At 39.1% G+C, this 22672-nt stretch overlaps 1 protein-coding gene across 4 annotated transcripts in view; it reads right to left on the bottom strand.

Annotated features, from left to right (window-relative positions):
* The window catches only part of TRPC4AP (transient receptor potential cation channel subfamily C member 4 associated protein), an 80806-nt gene that overhangs the window by 19676 nt on the left and 38458 nt on the right, over positions 1–22672 (bottom strand). For all 4 annotated transcript variants that reach the window (XM_021718675.1, XM_008070263.1, XM_021718674.1 and 1 more), the window contains 3 exons: positions 20765–20893; positions 16590–16797; positions 6733–6918 (listed from right to left, as the gene is read on the bottom strand). In XM_021718675.1, coding sequence (XP_021574350.1) covers positions 6733–6918; positions 16590–16797; positions 20765–20893 — 523 coding nt within the window. The remainder of the gene's footprint in view (positions 1–6732; positions 6919–16589; positions 16798–20764; positions 20894–22672) is intronic.

Genomic DNA, 22672 nt, shown 5'->3' with positions numbered 1-22672 from the left:
ATTGTAAATAAAATTGTTTTTTAAATGTCATTTTTGGTTTTTTGATTGCTACTGACTTTTGAGTATCAAACTTGTATTCTGAAAGTTTTAAACTCGTTTACTAGTTTTTTTTAGTGGAATCCCCAGGTTTTTCTACATACAAGATGACATCTATAAATAGAAATAGCTTTACTTCTTCCTTCCTATTCTAGATGCCTTTAATTTCTTTTTCTTGCATAACTGCCCTAGCCAGAATCTCCAGTACTAAGCTGAATAGAAGTGGCAAGAGCATACATACTTGTCTTGTTTCTGATTGCAATGGGGGAAGCTTTCAGTTTTTTTAGGTATGATGGTATGGGCTCTTTGCAGATTTAACGGGCTAAGGAAGCTCACTTCTGAGTTTACTGATTGTTTCTATCTTGAAGGGGTGTTGGATTTTGTCAAATGCTTTTTCTGTATCTAATGATATGATTATGTGGTTTTGTCCTTTATTCTATAAATATGGCATATTACATAAATTGCTTCTCATATATTAAACCAAACTTGCATAAGTCCCATTTGATCATGATGTATAATCCTTCTTATACATTGATGTATTAGGTTTGGTGGTATTCTGTTGAGGATTTTTATAACTATATTTTAAGAGATACTGGTCTATAATTTTCTTTTCTTGTAATGTTTTCATCTGGTTTTGGTTTCATAGTAATACTGACTTCACAGAATGAGTTGGGAAGTGTCTCCTCCTCTTTTATTTTTACGGAAGAGTCTGGAAAACATTGGTGCTAATTCTTTAAACATTTGGCAGAATTCACCAGTGAAGCCATGTGAGCCAGGTCTTTTCTTTGTGAGTAGTTTTTCATTACGTAGTCAATCTTGTTACTTGTTACACATCTATTCAGATTTTCTATTTCTTCTTGAGTTATTTGCAGTAGTTTATGTCTTTCTTATAACTTGTCTATTTCATCTAGGTTATTTTAACTTATTGGCATACATTGTTTATAGTACTCCCTTAGAGTCCTTTTATCTTTGTAAGGTTGGTTATAATGTATCTTATTTCATTACTGATTTTAGTAATTTGACCCTATTTTCTGGTCAACTTTGCTTTTTATGGACTTTCTCTACTGTATTTCTACTTTCGTAGCAGTTTCCACTCTAACTCTATTATTTCCCTTCATTTGCTTGCTTTGAAATATTTGTTCTTTTCCCCAATGACTTAAGGTAGAAGTTTAGGTGATTGAGATTTTTTTTTTTTGAGTTGGAGTCTCACTCTGTCGCCCAGACTGGAGTGCAGTGGAACGCTCATGACTCAGGCTATCCCTCTGCCTCAGCCTTCCAAGTAGCTGGAACTACAGGCACGTGCTATCATGCCCTGCTAATTTTTTAAAAATTTAGTGTAGAGACAAAGTCTTGCCAAGTTGCCTGGGCTGATCTTGAACCTGTGGGCTCAGGCAACCCACTTGCCTCGGCCTCCCAAAGTGCTGGGATTACAAGCTGAGCCACGGAGCCCAGCCAGTGATTGAGATTTTTTTAAATGTAGTCATTTACAATTATAAATTTCCCTCTAAGCATGCTTGAGCTGCATCCCATACGTTTGGTGTATTGTGTCTTTCCATTTGCCAAAATATTTTCTAATTTCCTGTTATCTCCTGTTTGACCCATTGGTTATTTAGTAGCATAATGCTTAATTTTCACATAATTGTGAATTTCTCAAGTTTTTTTCTGTTATTAATTTCTAATTTTGCTTTATTGTGACTGGAGATGATAACTTTGCACAATTTTAATCCTTTTAAATTTCTCGAGGCATTTTTTAAAAAAAACAGCCTAGCATATGATCTTTAGAATGTTCCATGTGTACTTGAGAAAAACTTGTATTCTACAGTTGTTGGATGAAGTGGTCTCTAGTTGTTTATTAGTCTTTGCCAGTGTACAGCACTGCTAAAGTCTTCTATTTCCCTGTTAATCTTCTACTTAGTTTTATTCATCACTGAAAGTATTATATTAAGGTCTCCAACTATTCTTTTTGAACTACTGCTCCTTTAAAAACTGTCAGCTTTTGCTTCTTTTTTTTTTTTGAGTTGGAGTCTCACTCTGTCACCCAGACTGGAGTGCAGAGGCCGCTCCTGGTCACTGCAACCTCAACCTGCTGGGCTATGGTGATCCTTCCGCCTCAGCCTTCCAAGTAGCTGGTACTATAGGCGCGTGTTACCACGCCCGGCTGATTTTTAGATTTATTGTAGAGATGAGGTCTCGCCAAGTTGCCCAGGCGGGTCTCGAACCCGTGGGCTCAGGCAATCCACTCACCTCAGCCTCCCAAAGGCGCGGGATTACAGGCTGAGCCACCGAGCCCAGCTACATATACATTTATAATGGTTATCTCTTCTTAATGGATTTACTCTTTTATTATTTCAAAATGTCCCCATTAATTCCATTTATCTCTGATAATAGTTTTTGTTTCTAAGCCTCTTTCAGTACAGCCACCCTAGCTTTCTTATGGATACTGTTGGCATGATACACATCTTTTTCTATCCTTTTCTTTCAACCTATCTATATCTTGGTATTGAAAGTGTTTCTCCTGTAGGCTGCATATAACTGGATCCTGTTTTTTAATCCAATATGATAATCTTTGTCTTTTGAATGAATTACTAAAACCCATCTACATTTAATGTTATTATGGCTAAAGCTGAATTTACTTCTGTCATTTCACCCATTCCACTTTTTGTTTTCTAATGTCTCACGGTTTTTTGTTTCTCTATTTCTCCTGTAGTGTTTCTTTTGCATTAAGTTAATATTTTGGGGACATTTTGAAATAATAAAAGAATAAATCCATTAAGAAGAGATAACCATTTCTTTAATGATTTCCTCATGGTATTTCTTAAGTTTCTTTTTTTAGCAGTTGCTCTAGGGCTTACCACATACATCATAACAGAATCTTTTTCAGAGTTATACTAACTTAATTCCAGAGCTCCTACAGAGCTCTAGTCCTTCTTTTCCCTTTTTGTGCCATCAGTTATGCAAATTACATCTACAGATGTCAACAACCCAATAACACATTGTTAAAATTATTACTTTATATGATTTTATACGTTAAAAAGACTGAAAAAGGAAAAAAAGGTATTTGTTTATAATTAGTTTTATTTACCATCTTTTTTTTTTTTTTTTGAGTTGGAGTTTCACTCTGTTGCCCAGGCTGGAGTGCAGTGGCACATTTACAGTCACCCCAGAGTCGACCTGCTGGGCTCCAGCAATCCTGCCTCAGCCTTCCAAGTAGCCAGAACTACAGGTGCGCACTACCATGCCTGGCTAATCTTTTTGATTTTTATTGTAGAGATAAGGTCTCGCCAAGTTGCCCGTGCTGGTTTTGAACTTGCAGGCTCAGGCAATCCACTTGCCTCTGCCTCCCAAAGTGCTGGGATTACAGGCTGAGCCACCAAGCCCGGCCATATTTATCTTCTTATTTACCATTTTGGTTTATCTTCACTGTTTCCTGTGGATTCAAGTTACCATCTGATGTCATTTCCTTACTCCAATACAACTTTAGTTCCATCCATTTTCTTTGTGCAGTTATTGCCCAAAATAATACATTCTGGTATGTTGTAAGTTCAACAGTATAATTATAAATACATAGTTATACATAATTATAAACATATGGTTTTTAAAACTAATTAAGGATAAGAAATATGCATGTATACTGTCTTTTATAATTACATAATTTCCTTTACTGGTGTTCTTTGTTTTTTTATGTGGATTTAAATATTGTCTGAAATCACTTCCTTTTAACCTAAAGAACTTTCTTTGATATTTCTCATAAGGTGGTGCTGCTTAATTTCCATATATTTATCTACTAGCAACAAGTTATTCCAATATTTATCTAAGGATGTTTTTATTTCACCTTCATTTTTGAAATGAAGTTTTATAAGATATAAGATTCTTGGTTTACACATTTTGTGTTTTTCTTTCAGTATTTTGAATATATCATCCTATTGCTTTCTGGCCTCCACTATTACTGATGACAAGTCAGCTGTTAATCACACTGGAATACCTTTGTGCATGACAAGCCATTTTTCTCTTGCTACTTTGATGATTTTCTCTGTCTTCCAGTATTTATATTATGTGCCTGGGTGTGGATCTCTTTGTTTTCCTACTTGGAAAATTAGCCTTCTTGCATGTATACATTAATGTTTTCATTAAATTTGGAAAGTTTTCAGCATTATTTCTTTGAATATTTTTTTCTACTTCTTCTCTTATCTCCTTCTGGTACTCCCATTATGTGAATGTTGGTGCACTTAACACTGTCCCACCCTTATTCTAAGGCTGTGTTCATTTTTAATTTTTTTCTTCCCTCTGTTCTTTAGAATGCTTAACATCTATTAATCTACCTTCAAGCTTGCAGATTCTTTTGCCAGTTTAAGTTCCTCTAATAAATATTTCATTTCAATTATTATATTCTTCAACTCCAGAACTTCCACTTGGCTCTCTTTTATATTTTCTTTTTGTTATTGTCTATTTGGTAAGACATTATCATCAAAGCTTCTTTTACTTCTTTAAACATAGTTTCCTTCAGTTCTTAGATATTCATATTGGCTGCTTTAAAGTCATTATTAAGTATGATATCTGGGCCTCTCATTAGCCATCTCTGTTGCCTGCTTTTTCTTATATATGGGTCACACTTTCCTGTTTCTTTGCATGTCTCATAATTTTTGTTAAAAACTGGACATTTAGGTAATATACTGTAATATATCTGGGTACTGGTTCCCCTTTCCCTTCTTCAGGACTTATTGCTATTGTTTGCTTATTTATTTGTGACCTGGCTAGACTATCTTGAGTGGGGAGTGGATGAATGCTGTCTGGACAGCAGACCTCGAGCAAAGGCAAAGCCCCAAGCAAAGGCAAGGCCCTAAGCGAAGGTAAGGTCCCACTTGGTTGCACCGCATCATAGCCAAAGAGCAAGGGATGCAGCCTGCTACATGGAATGGCATCCCAGAATCCACACATCTAGAGGCAAATAGTACAGATAAAGCCTTGGCAACAACATGATAACTCTGGAACAGCTTGCCATTTAGGTAGCAACAAAATTCTGTTATAGCTCCCTCATAGACCTTGAACCCCTCCCATCTTCCTTTGTGCTTGGTTATAAAGTAAACATACTGAGCTAGTTTGGGGTCACTTCTTGATCAGAGGAAAGTGTCCCACCGGGCCCCAGCTTTTCTTTATGTCTTTGTGTCTGTGTCTTTCTTAATCTCTCACCACTCTCTCTCAGGACCCTCAAGGTAGCAGCAGCAATCTTGGGCATGCACAGAGTTTCCTGGGGATGACATTTATTTAGCAAGGCTCTCTTTGGTTCTTTCCATGGTTTCTCTGTCTCTCTTGGAATCACATCCAGTTGTTAGGATTTACTAATTGCTATCTGAATTCTCCAATGTTTCTAGCAATGTCCTGAGTATAAATTGATCCAAAGTCTCATTTAATTAAAGGGGTAGTTTTTTAGAGCTTGTTCTGACCTCAGGAAAGTTCTTCTTAGCTGTTTCTTTCCCTGGTTCTCTGGGGAACTAGTTGGCCTCTGGTTTAGCTTATTCTCTCTTTTTTTAGAGGCAAAGAAAGGTTTATTTAAAAGTAAATTAGAGAAAGAGAAGGGAGACTATTTACTTCCCCAGGTGGGGGTGGGGACCAAAGCCTAAGAAGAGATACTGGTTTCCTTTTATTTGCTCACTATCAAAATCTCCATTGTTTTTGAGAATACCCTTAGGCTTGAATTTCCCCACACTACTCTTAACTGACTTTTTTACTTCTCTCCTTAGGCAAATTCGCTGAGCCAATACTCTGAGCAGGGTTAGTAACCTCTAGTCTTCTGAATTTGTCTATCCCTGGTCGTAATCTCCACATACAAGCGGTTGGAGCAAAGGCAATTGTAATGATAGTATTCTTGGCCTGAAGTATCAGGGAGAGAGCTTCCATACTGTGAGTGTAGTATGGAACTTGAGGGGAAAAGGGAGCCTCTAACCTCATATGTTGATGCTTCAACATATAAGTTGAAGCAGAGAAAAGCTGGTATCCTGCCCCTCTTAGTGAAACACCCATTCCTTATTTGGGAGCTGAGAATTCCTGGGTTTATACAATCTGACCCCATCCTGCTGTCCACAGTCAAATGCTTCAGGGGTGGGAAACTGACCAGAGTCCTTCACCAAGAAGCTGGAGTTGAGAATAGGAGTCTACTCATTTACTAGACAGCCTACTTGCCTAGTCCCATTAAGACCAGAAAAAGGCAAGGAACAGCAAGAAAGAAGACTAAAGAAACATGTAGAAAGAAAAAGAGAAAAAGAAGGAAGTCTCTAGGTTCCTAAGAATGCTCTGAGCCAGGTGTGGTGGCAATTGCCTGTAGTCTCAGCTACCTGGGAGGCTGAGGCAAGAGACTGCTTTGAGCCCAGGCGTTTAGGGTCCAGCCTGGGAAACATAACAAGACTCTGTCTCTTAAATAAATAAATAGTAAAGAATGCTCTGGATACTGGTTCCAGTCAGTTCCTGAGACACAGTTGCAACTAATCTCATCTCTGCCATCAGTCCCACATCGAGGGAGTTCAATGAGGTTTCTATAAATAATTAACAAAAGTCTTAATAGCTATGTTCTAGAACTGCCTCAAGAAAAATACTACTTTGAGCAAATCTCAAGTTAATCCATTTTGGAAAAAGAGGTCAAGAATGGCCTTAGGGACCCAAGGAAAAAACTCTTTCACTCAGGGGAAATCCCACCCTTAGTACCTTGATTGTGCTCTGACTCCTCATTGGCCACTCGCATCAGGGCATCTAGCACCAAAGCATTGTCTAGCCATGTGTACCACTCCTCCAACTCCTGAATGAAGCTGGCTGTGCCCGTTGACTCTGAAACCTTTCGAGTCGCCAATTTGCAAAGCCGCTCAACAAAGCCAGGGATACTGAGAAGGGCAGCTGCCAAGGAGAAAACAAGAGAGAACATTTTCAAAAGAGAGATCAGCAAAATCAGTTCTAAAGCCCTCAACATACAATTTGCATGATAGGAATGATTCCTACTGTAATAGCAGCTAGTTAGAGCTGCTCTTTTAAAATAAAATGCTGGCCAGGCGCGGTGGCTCAAACCTATAATCCCAGCATTTTGGGAGGCCAACGCAAGAGGATTGCCTAAGCCCGCGGGTTCGAGACCAGCCTGATAGTGCATGCCTGTGGTTCCGGTTAACTTGGAAGGCTGAGGCGGAAGGATCTCTTGAGCCCAGCAGGTCGAGGCTGCGGTGGTGGGAGCGTGTCACTGCACTCCAGCTGGGAGACAGAGTGAGACTCCAACTCAAAAAAAAGCCCAATCAACCAATAAAATAAAATGCCAAGTCAAGAAAAAATAGTAGTAAAGTTTTAGAAATAAACAAAAATTTTATCAGGTGCAGAGAAACAAGCTCTCTTTCATCTATTTGTGGAAACAGAAATGAGAATAACCTTTATGACTTAAATTAGTGTGTCTTTGAGCCAACAGGTGTGGTTCTGGGAATTTACCATAAGAATATAACCAGTCATATATAAAAAGATATCTGTACAAGGATGTGGTTTCTGTAGTAGCAAAAAGTTGAAGATAAATAAATGTTTATCAATAGCAGATGAATTAAATACAGTGATACAGCCATACAATAGAATTTAACACAGGAACTAAGAATAATGACATATATATCTTTATTCAGTGACTCAAAACAGCTGTTTAAATTTAATTGCTAGAGAAAAAAAGTTAATTATTTAACAGTACTGGTTTAAGATCATTTTCTTCAAAGGTTTAAATATTTGCTTCTTTAAAATATACACATAAAAAAATGGAAGCATATATATATATATCTAAGGTATTTAGTTTGGTTGTTCCTAAGTGGGAGAGGATTAAAATGCTCCTTTGGTTTCCGATTTTCCTGTAACATACACTTAGTAGCAAAAATAAGAAGATAAACATATTCTTAGGTTAAAGAAAGAAACTGATTACCCAATTCATATTTCCACCAATCTCATTTACTTACAACAATGAGTAAGGTGGAAATTCTGATCAGTATAAGAGAATATCAGTTCAAATTCTGACTTCATTATTTAAACCTTTTTTAAAATGTGATTGGCTGGGGGCAGTGGTTCATGTCTGTAATCCCAGAAATTTGAGAGGCCAAGGCGGGAGAATCACCTGAACCCAGGAGTTCAATACCAGCCTGGCAACACAGAGACCTCATTTTTACAAAAAAATTTTAAAACTAGTAACAAATAAAAAAATAAATGAGACGAACACCTGTACATATTAAATCTCCCTGGAAGGACAGAAAAGAAATGAACAGCAGTGGTTGGCATGGGAAATAGCCAAAGATGGAAATAGCCCAAATGTCCAACAACCAAACAAAAGGGAATTAGATCACTGGGAATAAGAGTGGAAGGGAAAGTTTTCAATGAACACCTTTTTGAATCTGTAGATTTTTTTTGGAACCACATGAATGTTCTACCCAATAAAAAATCAATGAATAGATATTTCAGGATATCAAGGTATTACTAATAACTTTTTTGTATAGCAATGATAGAGTTATGTTTTTTAAAAGTGATTATCTTGTAGAAATACTGAAATATATGCACATGAAATTACACAATGTCTGGGATTAGCTTCAAAATAATCCAAGATGAAGTACAGAGTAAAAGGGAGTAGAGATAAACAAGACAGGTCATCAGTTGACAAGTGTTGAAGCTGGGTGATGAGTAAATGGGGATCATTACAGGTGTTTTCCCTACTTTCTGTTCTTTGAGTTGGGGTCTCACTTTGTTTCCTAGTCTGGAGTGCAGTGGCATGATCATGGCTCACCATAGCCTCAGCCTCCTGGGCTCGGGCGATCCTTCCACCTCAGCACCCCAAACAGCTGGGACTACAGGCATGTACCACCATGCCCGGCTAATTTTTCAATTTTTTTTTCTGGAGACAAGGTTTCACTATGTTGCCCAGGCTGGTCTTGAACTTTTGGGCTCAAGTAATCCTCCTGCCTCAGCCTTCCAAAGTGCTGCGATTACATGCATGAGACACTGTGCATAGCCTCTACTTTTACATTACGTAAAGTTTTTCATAATGTAATCCTTTTTTTCTTTTTTTATTTGGAGTCTCACTCTATCAGCCAGACTGGAGTACAGTAGCACGCTCACGGTCACCGCAGTCTCGACCTGCTGGATTCAGGTGATTCTTCTGCCTCGGCCTTTCAGGTTGTTGGAACTAAAGGCATGCGCCACCATGCCTGACTAATTTTTTTAAATTTATTGTAGAGATGAGGTCTCACTAAGTTACCCAGGCTGGTCTCGTACCTGTGGGCTCAGGCAATCCTCTCACCTCAGCCTCCCAAAGTGCTGGGATTATAGGCATGAGCCACTGTGCCCAGTCATGTAAAGCTTTAAAGTTCAAAAGAATAGAACATTAAAGAAAACAATTTGTAAGTAATTTTATTAGTTTTTACTAATTAGTACAAACTAATAAAAGGATTATATGAAGTCATATAAATTCACTGACCACCATAGAGTTTGGCAAATAATCTTAGTTCCTTTTTATCCCCTACAAAATTAGTAAGTAGCTAATTTTGATGTTTGATCTCACTTAAAAAAGAAAAGCTAATTACATTGAGGTTCCTTAAAAAGTTAAACATAAATTTAGATCACAAATACTTATCATTGTGTTACAATTGCCTACTGTATTCAGTACAGCAACATGCTGTGCAGGTTTGTAGTCTAGGAGCAACAGGCTGTACCATATAGCCTAGGTGTATAACAGGACAGACCATCTAGGTGTGTGCAAGTACTCTCTATGATATTTATACAATGAAGAGACTGCCTAACTACACACTTCTAAGAATATATCTCCATTATAAAGTGATAGTGTATGACTGTATATGAAATATCCAGAACAGGTAACTCCACAGAGGAAAACAGTAGACTGTGGTTATTGCCCAGGGTTGGAGTAATGGGGAGTAGCTGCTTAATGTGTATATGGTTTCCTTCTGGAATAATGAAAATGTTGGAAATAGACAGAGGTGACAGTTGCACAACACTGTAGATGTACTAAATGCCAATGAATTGTTCACTTTAGAATGGTTAATTAGGCCGGGCTCAGTGGCTCAGCCTGTAATCCCGTGCTTTGGGAGGCCTAGGTGAGTGGATTGCCTGAGCCCACGGGTTCGAGACCCGCCTGGGCAACTTGGCGAGACCTCATCTCTACAATAAATCAAAAAATTAGCCGGGCGTAGTAGCGCGCGCCTGTAGTTTCAGCTACTTGGAAGGCTGAGGCGAAAGGATCGCCGGAGCCCAGCAGGTTGAGGCTGCGGTGGCTGGGAGCGACCACTACACTCCAATCTGGGCAACAGAGTGAGACTCCAATTCAAAAAACAAACAAACAAACCAAAAAAAGGTTAATTTTATGTTATGTGACCTCCACTTCAATTTAAAAAATACATTGAAATAGCTTTTTTTTGAGACCCCATATTTTAACTTAGCTTGACAAATATTAAAAAGTTTGAAATTGCTCTGTACTGGGAAGGGTGCAGAGACTACAGGGTGGCAAGATGAAAAAGTATTCCTTTGGAGGGGGTAATTTGTCAACACTTATCAAAGTTTAAAGTATAAATACTGAGAACATCTAGTCTATACACAAGCTTGTTATTTATAAGAACCAAGCCTTGAGATAAACCAAATTTCCACACATAGGGAACTGATTAAATAAATTATGGTATGCCCATATAATGAAATACTATGTAATTGTAAAAAAGAATCATATAATTCTATATTTACTGGAATGGACTGCTTTGCAAGAAAAAGCAAAAAAAAAAAACAGACAACAGTGCATATTTCATAATGATCTATTTACATTACCAAGTGTACAAATAGCAGGAGTCAATCTTTTTTTCCCTATGCCACCCCATGGTTAGGCATGTAGAGAGCATCTCTGGAGGGACATATGGGAAACTGATCATAGGTTACTGTGGGGAAGGGAACAAACTTTCTACTGTATACCTGCTGTTCCTTTTGTACTGTTTGAGCTTTTTAAAACCTTAGGTGTGTATTACTTTTTCTAAAAACAAATGAGTTTGGATTCTACATTAAAATCTTCATAGGTGACTTTTATTCTTAAGCCTCTTTTCTCCAGCTAAAATAGCTGCAGTTTCTTTAACTGTTCCTCCCAGGACAGTCCTTACAGACCTAGTCTTCTCTATTCCTGCACACTGAATACATTTCTTCAGATGGGATGTGCCCAGCACTCACGAGTTATGAGACTCTGACTTCACACCCTAGGAATTTCTGAGCTTTTGTGAGTTACTCATCTCTTAAAAAGCTGATGAAAGCTATAGACCTTCTCCCCAGAAAAATCACTGGTCGATTCATACACAATAACTTATACAATCCTGGGGGTTTGGCACCAGGGCAACAACAGTTCATGTAAATCATACGGCTTTATCAGTAGCTATCACACCTTGTTGGTTAATGTTAAAGGGACTCTCTCATGCTCCCACTCCCACAGTGTTAAACTGGAGAATTTCTGTAAAAGCAGACCTCTTCTCTCCTCTGTATTTGTTGAAACATCAATATTTCCCACATACTCATATAATCTCCTCTGGCACTTCAGGCCCTGCATTCCAGCTTTCTGGTGCATAAATCAGTCCCTCTCAGCTAAGTGTCAACTAAAAATTGATAATCATCTGGTCTATGGCTTCATCTACATTTCTGACTGAAATCTTGAATGATGTTTTTCCCCCCAGAATAAAACCATTTGTTCCCATCTGAATTAACAGAAGGAACAACTGGTGGTTCTGAGAATTATTTTTAAAAGGTTTAAAAAATATTTATTATCTGAGCTCCAAGAAGATAGCATAAGTCATTATTTTGCTGGGCAATAAAACTAGCTCACAGCCACAGTTCATTAAAAACAAAACAAAAGCTTTTTAGCAGCATCCTACATACTTCAGTTTTCCATACAGTTATGGATGGAATTGTATCCCCACTTCCAAATTTGTATGTTGAATCCCTACCCCCAATTAGACTGTATTTTTAGACAGGGTTTTTAGGGAGTGTGAGGGTTATTTTAGGTGTCAACTTGACTGAATTGAGAGATCCCTAGAGGGCTGGTGAAATACTGTCTCTGGGTTTGTCTGTGAAGGTGTTTCCAGAAGTTTCGAATCAGTGGACTGAGAGGGAAAGACACACCTTCAATGTGGGTGGGAACCAGTGTGGTGGGGGACAGAGGGATGGAAAACAGAAAGAGGCTCTCTTTCACTTTCACTCTCTTCTGGAGCAGGAAGCTTTTCTCTAACTGTCCTTGGATAGCAGACTCCAAGGTCTTTCAACTTTGGGGCTCTGGTACTTATACCAGTATTCTCTAGGGTTCTCAGGCCTTTGGCCTCAGACTGGTGGCTGCAATGTTGGCTTCCCTGAGGCTTCTGGATTTGGACAGAGTCACATCACTGCGTTCTCTGTTTCTCCAGTCTACAGATGGCCTACCATGATACTTCTCCACCTCTGTGATTGTGTAAGACAACTCCCCTAATTAATCCTCTCTCTTACACCCTACTGATTCTGTCTCTTTGGAGAACCCTAATATAGGGAAGTACAAGGTTAAATGAGGCCATAAGCATGGGGCCCTAAAATAATAGGACTAGTGTCCTTGTAAGAGGGAAATACACCAGAGATATCTCTGTCTCTCTTTATCCACACAGAGGAAAGACCATGTGTCATGTGAAGATACAATAAGAAGGCAGCTGTCTATGAGCCAGGAAGAAAGGTCTCACCAGAAACCAGTCCTGACAGCACCTTGATCTTGAACTTCTAGCCTCCAGAACTGTGAGAAAATTGCTGTTACTCAAGCTAGTGGTCCCCAACCTTTTTGATACCAGGGACTGGATCTGTGGAAGACAATTTTTCCATGGACTGTGGGACAGGGGTGGTTATGTGCAGTTAAATCTCACTGCTAATGTTAATCTGTATTTGCAGTCTCTCCTCACTTCAGACCAGGCATTAGATTCTCATAAGGAGCGTACAATATAGATCCCTCGCATGTGCAGTTTACAATAATAGGGTTCACGCTCCTATGAGAATCTAATGCCACTGCTGATCTGACAGAAGATGGTGCTCAGGCAGTAATGTGAGTGATGGGAAGTGGCTGTAAATACAGATGAAACCTCACTCACCCGCTGCTCACCTCCTGCTGTGCATCCCAGTTCCTAACAGGCTATCAACTGGTACCCCTGTAAGCCATCCAGTCTAAGGTATCTTGTTATGACAGCCCAACCTGACTAATACACGTACTTCTGCTTAAAAGTATTCAATACTGGAATTCAATTAAAGAATGACTAAGATTTTTAATCTTTCACTCATGATTTAATTATGCTCACCAGCTTGGCCTTCCAGGGCATTCAAATGGAGAAAAATGCATATGGTAAAGGGTAGGGGTAGGAATTGTGGTAAGAGTGAGAAAAGGTCACAAACTCATGGGTTAAAACTACAACATTTAAGCTTTATCCCAAAAAGTTACAAGCAGACATCACACATAGATTATGTAATAGGTTAGCCATACAGGTATGAAAGTGAGCTTAGATATCTTATAAAGACTTTAAAAATCTCCCATAGCAGGCCGGGCGTGGTGGCTCAAGCCTGTAATCCCAGCACTTTGGGAGGCCAAGGCAAGAGGATTGCCTGAGCTCAGGGGGTCGAGATCAGCCTGGGCAACTTGGTGAAACCTCCTCTCTACAATAAATCAAAAAATAAGCTGGGTGTGGTAGTGCATGCCTGTAGTTCCGACTACTTGGAAGGCTGAGGTGGAAAGATCGCCTGAGCCCAGTGGGTCGACGTTGGGGTGGCTGTGAGCATGTCACTGCACTCCAGCCTGGGCAACAGAGTGAGACTGATTAAAAGATAAAGGAAAAAAATCTCCCATGTCAAAGAAAACTGGGCTTGGGGTCAACTCTCTTGTTTAACAACAACAACAAAAAAAACCCAGCTAACTAGAATACCTGAATTACCAAGCATGATTGGTTTTTACTTAAATCAGTTTACAAATAGATAATGTGAAGGTAATCAGTACCAATAGGATAAAAATTATCTGCCAGAAAAGACTCCTTTAATGGGAAACTAAAAGATGAAAGTTGCTCAGTGTATCAGCATACACAGGTATCCAATACTGAACCTTTCTGGTCCTCGGTTTCCTCATATTTGCAACGGAGATGCTCATTTCTATTCCACAGAGCTGCTTGGAGGATTAAATAAAAGCACTTCTAGATAAAGCAGTTAGTTCAGTGTTTGCCATGTACCAGGAACTAACAAATGTTACTTTTTGTCAGTGTTTATACAGGTGTATACAACGGCTCTGCGGTATCATTTGCTTAGTATAATTTAGTTATAATGAAATTCACATATTTTTTAAAATTAGCATTTTATGATTTTCTAAGATTAGAACTCCCTAAAAAGTCATAAGAAAGGAGGAGTGGGAAGAAAAAGCTACACAGACCAAGGAAGGCCTTATATTTGTAGATACAGGAGGAAAAGCAAATCTGGAAGGAAAATCTAATCTGGGGTCCACCAAGTTCACATATTCTGTCTTTACATATGACTAAAACACGTGAAATTATATTCCCTAACAACCTACAGTTAAAGCTAGCTGGTGTTCATAAGTGTGATCAAGGCTACCTCTGGATGACTGTGGTTTTCTACTGCTGCTTTTTAATAATAAATTTTTATAATTTTATCTTGTATTTGGTGTACCCTAAGGTACACAGTGACTTTTTTTTTTTTTTTTTGTAGTCAGGGTCTTACTCTGTTGCCTAGCCTGGAATACAGTGTGACATAATCATGACGATCGCAGCTCATGGCAGCCTCGGCCTCCAGGGCGCAGGTGATCCTTCTGCCTCAGTCTTTGATGTAGCTGGGACTACAGGAACATGCCACCACACCCGGCTAATGTTTTGTAGAGATAAGGTTTTGCTATGTTGCCCAGACTAGTCTTGAACTCCTGGGCTCAAGCAATCCACCTGCTTTGGCCTTCCAAAGTGCTGGGATTACAAGCATGTGCCACTGTGCCCAGCTAGTGACATGCAATAAACAATATTCTTAGCCTGTTAACGTAGCTTTTAAGACACATAAATGTTTCAGTTCCAATATGACTCACTTATACTCTTTTTTTTTTTGAGTTGGAGTCTCACTCCGTTGCCCAGGCTGGAATGCAGTGGTACGTTCATGGCCACTGCAGCCTCAACCTGCTGGGCTCTGGTGATCTTTCTGCCTCAGTTTTCCAAGTAGCTGGAATTACAATCATGCACTATTGCATCCAGCTAATTTTTTATTTATCATAGAGATGAGGTCTCGCCAAGTTGCCCAGGCTGGTTACAAACCCACGGGCTCAGGCAATTCACTCACCTCAGCCTCCCAAAGTACTGGGATTACAGGCTGAGCCACTGAGCCCGGACTCATTTATACTCTTATGGCCAAAACAGAAATATGGCCAGTTTCCCCCAAATCTGGGCAGGCAAAGTTATTTTATCAATAGAACATAGTTCTTTTGCTACTGATAAAAAAAAAAACCAAAAACCCAAACAAACCAATAAACAAAAAAACAGATGGGGTAGATTGATTAGAATAGCATTTTGTTTTTGTTTTTAAAGTAATATAACTTGGTACTAAAAATTAAACACCATTTAAAAAATGCACTAAGTCCCACTCCCACTGCTGACGCTATCCATCATTACTAGCCACTTCCTAACAGGTAACTACTTTAGGTTTCTCAGGCTTTTCAGTTTCTTTATGCATATCATATATAAGCAAACAAGCATATGGCCTTAATTTCCCTTCTCTGACTTAATACAAAAACTATCATATTATACACAGTGTTCTATAAATTATATAAGTATAATTATATATTATATATAATATAATAATATAATATATAAGTATTCTATAAATTAAGTAGTCTCTTACTGATGAACATTTGGGTTGCTTCCAGTCTTTTGTAATTATAATGTTGCAATGAATAACCTTGTACAGTAGTCTCCCCATCCTCAAGTGATGCATTCCAAGACCCCCAATGGATGCTGAAATGGCAGATAATACCAAACTCTATATATACTACGTTTTTTCTTATACATACACACCTATGACAAGGCTTAATTTATAAATTAGGCACAGTAAGAGAGTAACAATAATTGATAATAAAGTATATCATAACAATATACTGCAATAAAAGTTATGTGAATGTGGTCTCTCTCTGGAGTTTTCCAGTTAATATTTTAAGACTGCAGTTGACCACAGGTAAGTGAAACCATGGGCAAAATGGAACTAGGATATATATGTATCATATCTATAAAACAAAGGTCCAGAAGAGGCTTAGTAAATCAGAAAGTACATGCATTTGTAATTCTGATAAACAATGGTTCTTAACTTTTTTGAGAGTCTGAGAACATTAAAAAAATCTGATGAAAATTATGAAACTCATTCCTCAAAATAATGAATAACACAAATTTTACAGAGTCTAAGTGTACTCTCACATGCATGAATTTCTAGAGATATTGAGAAGAGCTAGATGATTTAGGAAGGGCCTCAGAAATATTCTGAGAACTTGTAGACTTTACCTTGGTTGATTTCTGCTGCAGAAGGCCCCAAGCTCAAGCTCTTCTTCTGCTGTGCATTTTTGGCAAGAAGCGTGTGCTTGTCATCATTCCCTGTATCCATCTCTGAAATGGTGACAGCCAGAATCCGGCAGAAATTAGCAAGCTGTTGCTGATCGAAATTGGATACTAAGGAATTCAGATTGGGAACTTCATCTAGTCGGATCATTTCCTACAGAAGACACAAAACAATCCCCAAGCTCAGTTCACTCAAGAGATTGGATGTGCCTCTCTTTTGGATTCTCCTAAAAATGGGGCTCAGTAGCTAGACCACTTAGGTTCAAATCCCAGCTCTGCAACTTGCAACTGTGTGACCTTACATAAATAATATCATACTATAATCTAACTTTTGACTCAACATTTTGAGACTTATCCACATTGATATAAGTAGCTCTGATTCAATCATTTCCACTGTTTTATCCTACAATTTAATCATTCTTTTTTTGGAGACAGGATTTCTGTTTCCCAGGCTGGAGTGAAGTGGTCCAATCAGAGCTCACTGCAGCATTGAATTCCTGGGCTCAAGTAATCCTCCCACCTTGGCCTCCTGAAGTGCTGGGATTATAGATGTGAGCCGTCACACCTAGCCCCATTCTTCTTTTAATACATACTTAGATAAACTACAATTTTTCACTATTAAACAGTATAGCAATGACTATTCCTACAGGTGTTCCTTGTGAACATGTACATGTGACCATTATCTAGAGTAAGAGCAGAAATTCTTATCTTTTTTTTTACTTTAATAGAAACATTTCCAAAATTTCAAAATTAAGTTTAATATTTGCTATGTTTTAATAGATACCTTATATCTAGTTAAGGAATTTTCCTTCTATTCCTAGCTTTCATTATAAATGAGAATTGAGTTTATAAAATGTCTACTGTTATTTGGTTATATCCTTTTTTTCTTCGTTAAAAATCTGTAAATGTCATGTACTACATGAGCTTTTCTCATTTTGAATCATCCTTATATTCCTCAGATAATATCTACTATCCTTCATCCTGCTAATTTGTTTAACTTCTACTGAACTGATTATTTCTCTTTCACTGCATGTGTCACATGAACTTTTAATTATCTACTGCTGTATCTATTTCCCAAATAATCTGACACTACTTTGAGGGAGGGGTATGTCCTATCTTCTCTCCAGAGCCTCAGTGCATAGGATCTGTTAGCAAGGGTATCAGAGAATGTATCCTGAACAAACGAATGATTCCTTGAAGCCTCATGAATCCCATAGTCCTCTTATTTCTAGCCACAGAGGAGGACAGGAGTTTGCAGTGGAGGGGGCATCTGGGAGCAGCTGCTTCCACTTTTGCCCTTCCCAAGTATACAACAAATGTTATGTTACTGGTGTTCCTAATGGAACCTGACTTTCAGCTCATCAATTCCTCCAGCCTGTCTAGCTCCGTATATGGGTCCCAAATCAGGCCCCATGCCCCCTAAAACTCATTTCTGTTTGTTTTAATTTTCATTTCATCTGTACTACATACAACATACACTATACAGGAAAACAAAATGAACAGCTGTATGTGCCTTCCCTAAAGCATCTCTGTCTTTCTGCCTCCAGTAACCACTATCATGAATTGTTTATTACTGCCTTACCATCAAAAAAATAGTTTTATCAAATGAATGATTTGCTTTTATTTTGAGCTTTATAAAAATGATATATTATCTAAAGTCTTCTGCAACTGGCTTCTATTACTCAATCATTTCTAATATTCAGTATGCTGCTGCCTATAGCAACAGTTCATTCATTTCTACTACTTTACAATATTCCATTGTGTGAAGAGAGTACATCCATACCTTCTGTTGATGGATTCCGTTTTTTGTTCCGAAACAATGATGCTACAAACGTTCTTATGTGTTTCTTGATGCACATGTGCATAAGTATTGCTAGGGCAGTGGCTTCCAAACAACCCAGTAAGCATACATGTAGAAGTATATAAATACATATATAAATGTGAAATTAAAATTTCTTCAAATAATACCCTTATGCAATATACTCTGATCTTTTCTAGTTAGCTGGTAGACCCAATGAATTCTTTTCATAACTCTCTTGGTTTCAATCTAGTTTTCATTTCTAAGAATCACTGTTTTAGGATTGAACTTCCCTAAGAATATGCCCAGGCACAGGTTGTAGGTAACCCATGGAAAAATCCTGATGCCTCAGCCCTCATGCCAGAACTTCCCTAAGTGCTGGGGTACAGGTTCAACTACAAAACGATTATAAACATATTCTGCTGATATAAAAACTTATCAGCAGCATATGTGTTCCCACTAACATACATTTTCACCAACATTTGCTCCTTCTCTCCCTCACTAAGGTATTGATTTGCATTTCCTTGATTATCAATGAAGTTAAGCATCTTCTCTTATATTTATGGACCATTTGTTTCTCTTCTATGAAATGCCTGTTCATGAAATTGCCCACTCTTCTATTGGCTATTTGTCTTTTTCATGCTGATTTATAATAATTTGTAATACATTCTGGATACCAATCCTTTGTTAGCTATATGAGTTACAAATGTCTTTTTCCAGTTTGTGGTTTGGGTTTCCAATTTCTTTATGGTGTTTATCCTCCCATCAAACTGCACCAAGATACTCATAATGTTTGGTAGAACTCATCACCAATTTTTGCAACACAGAAAGGAATGAGAGGGAGTAACAAGGCATGAGGGGCAGGTGAGAAAAGCTGTAAAGAGGAAACCTAGACTGCTATGTAGAGACTACCAGGGAGCCTGGAGTTTCCATCCTGGAGGCCCCTCTCATACACTGGCTGAAGGATAAAATTATTGGAAAGATAACAAAGGCTTTTTATCAAAAGACACAAAGGGTCTGTCTGGGAACTGCACACATCTCCAATGTGTTCCTACAGACAATGGGCTACTTGTGCTAGGCAATGACAAGCAAGGCTTGGAGAAAGCACAGCAAAATACAGAAATGAAAGTTGGGGTCACCAGACTACACGTGGACATCCTCTTTCCTACAAGAGTGACCTCTAGAAGACTGCTTGGTAATAAGAGGACGAAATCTGCCAACTGGCAATGAACAAGGAAACTTAGGACAGACAAGGACTGCAGAAATAAGCTCCACTGCACCAAAGATCTAACAGAGTGAGTCACTAACAGAGGTCTAGAAATGCATTTTTTGGGGTGAGTTCTTGGATGAGGAATTTTTAGCTTAGTGTTTTCATTTCTATGATAGTTTTGTTTCTTTTTTAAACTACAGATCAGGCCGGGCTCAGTGGCTCAGCCTGTAATCCCAGCACTTTGGGAGGCCGAGGTGAGTGGATTGCCTGAGCCCGCGGGTTCGAGACCCGCCTGGGCAACTTGGAGAGACCTCATCTCTACAATAAATAAAAAATTAGCCGGGTGTGGTAGTGCGCACCTGTAGTTCCAGCTACTTGGAAGGTTGAGGAAGAAGGATCGCTGGAGCCCAGCAGGTCAAGACTGTGGTGGCCGGGAGTGGCCACTGCACTCCAGTCTGGGTGACAGAGTGAGACTCCAACTCAAAAAAATAAATAAATAAACTACAGATCATTTGAATGTCCACTTTATGGCCAAGTGGCAGGACTTCGGTGCTCACATTTGTTCTACTGTGCTGGTGTCAACTAACCAACTTTGTTAAAGACTAACGAGAAAAAATAGAGGCAGACTTCGAAAGTGAAAGCCAAACATTATGATCAAGGAAAACAGATCCCAACAGACAAAGATATCACAGCAGGTCAGATGTAGAACATGGCAGGAGAACAGAGTCACTGCACAGCACCTAACACATTAAGGATGCCACAAAGAACATGTCCCACAGTAATGAGAGAGGGGCAACCTGATTCCAGCAAAGTATCATTAGCTATCACACTAAACTCACAAAGTCAATCTGAAGTTTTGAGTTTTATAGTTAGTTTGAATTCAATTTATATATTTGTTTTGGCTTTAAAGTCATATAAGACCCATAAGTATAAAAAGAGTATAATCTAGTTTTACCCTTGAACACATGTAAGTAACACAAAAAATAATTTAACACTAGAAATTTGGAAAATTTTCTTTTAAAAGAGTTCTGCATATTACTTAAGCTTGAGAATCCAGTGGTCTGAGGCAGCCTTCCACATCTGGTCAACCACCTGCTGGAGGACACAGCTTACCTTTTTAACACCCAAAATATCTTCAATGAGTGTTGCTGTTTGTAAGAACGTCTTCTTACTTGTCATCAGTGTAAACAGAAAGATCACAAAGTCATTCTTTTCTGCCAAACGTTTTGTTACTCCTTCCGTCTGTTCCATGGGAGAAAGGGAGAAAAGGCAGAATAGGTTGTAACCACAAAATAAAATATGGAGAGCAAAGGTATCCCACCTTTGAAAACTGGCATGAGCCAACAAAACTAAGATGCCATGAATTAAGTATGGGAGACCTTTGTAAACTCCCCAGCCATGGCAGATACCCAGGCTACACAACTAGGAGTGCACTTTGGAGCTGGGAATGATAGAAAAACAGGAGGCAGTGGCCTCAGCTGGCCTGTACAGTCTAAACCCCAAATGTCTCCATTTAGAAAACAAACCAAAGTTATCTGGAGCAGACACTGGTGTTTAATGTGGGTGATTCTACTTGAAGCTCAATCAAGGTGAGAACATAATGAGACAATATTTCTAAGAGGGCTTATATAAGAGTTCTGAAGGGCATTCTTAAACTTGAGATCCAACAGTACCTGAAGCATGGACTAGAAGTCACACCCAAGTCTTACTTCCAGTTGTGAGAGCCTGAGCAAATCACTTATCATCTTCGTATCTCCTGGGCTCAGGAGATCCTTCTGTCTCAGTCTATTGAGTAGCTAGACTACAGGCACCTGGCACTAGGCTTGGCTAATTAAAAAAAAATTTTTTTGTAGAGCCAAGGTTGCTATGTTGTCTAGGCTGGTCTTGAAATCCTTGGCTCAAGCAATCCTCTTGCCTCATCCTTCCAAAGTGCTGGGATTACAGGCATGAGCCTCCACGGCTGGCCACACTTTTCTTATAGAGACAATTTCTTATTGGCCTTCTTTGTAAGAATAATTGTGCATTTCCTACACAATTAGAATCCTAGATTGGTCAGTGCCTATGGGTGCCACAAGCAATACATGGGTATTGAGCACTTGAAAGGTAGCTAGTACAAACTAGAATGTGCTCTGGGGGAGAGAGGGGAGGGAAGGGTAGGAGAGGGAAGGGGGGAAGGGAAGGGAGGGAAGGAAGAAAAGGGAGGAAAGAAAGGAAGGAAAGGATGGAAAGGAAAGAAAGGGAGGAAAGGGAGGAAAGGGAGAAAAGAAGGAAGGGAAGGGAGAGAAGGAAGGAATAGAGGGAAAGGAAGTGTGGAAGGGGAGGAAAGGAATAAAAAGGAAGGGAAAAGGGAAGGAAGGAAGGAATGGGAGGAAAAGAAGGGGAAGGAAAGGAAAAGGAGGAAAAGGAGGAAGAAAGGGAAGAGAGAGAAGGGAAGGGAGGGGAAGAGAAGGGAGAGGAAGAAAGGAAAGAAAAGAAGAAAGGCAAGGAAGGAAAGGGAGCAGAGGGAAAAGGGAGGAAAGGAAGAAATAGTAGAGAGGAAAGGGAAGAGAGGGAAAGGAAGGAAGGGAAGGGAGGGAAGAGAAGGAAGGAAGGAAGACAATCACACTGAATTCTGAAAGCATAGTATAAAAAATTTCTATAAAAAAGGAATATAGACCCAGCACCAGCACAGTGTCTCATGCCTGTAATCCAGCACTCTGAAAGGCTGAAGTGTGAGGATCACTTAGTCCAGGGATCTGACGCAAGGCTGAGCAATATAATATCTCTACAAAAAAGAAAAACAAATTAGCTGGGCCTGTTGGCATGTACCTAGAATCCCAGCTACTTGGGAGGCTGATGTGGGAGAACTGCTTGAGTCCAGGAGTTCTAGGCTGCAGTGAGCTATGATAGTGTCACTGTACTCCAGCCAGGGCAATGGAGTAAGATCCTATCTTTAAAAAATATACAGCCGGGCTCGGTGGCTCAGCCTGTAATCCCGCGCCTTTGGGAGGCTGAGGTGAGTGAATTGCCTGAGCCCGCGGG

Source organism: Carlito syrichta, unplaced genomic scaffold (genome assembly GCF_000164805.1).
Source record: "Carlito syrichta isolate Samal-C Ts95f unplaced genomic scaffold, Tarsius_syrichta-2.0.1 Scaffold313246, whole genome shotgun sequence".
In the NCBI taxonomy this organism is placed as follows: Eukaryota; Metazoa; Chordata; class Mammalia; order Primates; family Tarsiidae; genus Carlito; species Carlito syrichta.
This window is presented reverse-complemented; position numbering and strand designations above follow the sequence as displayed.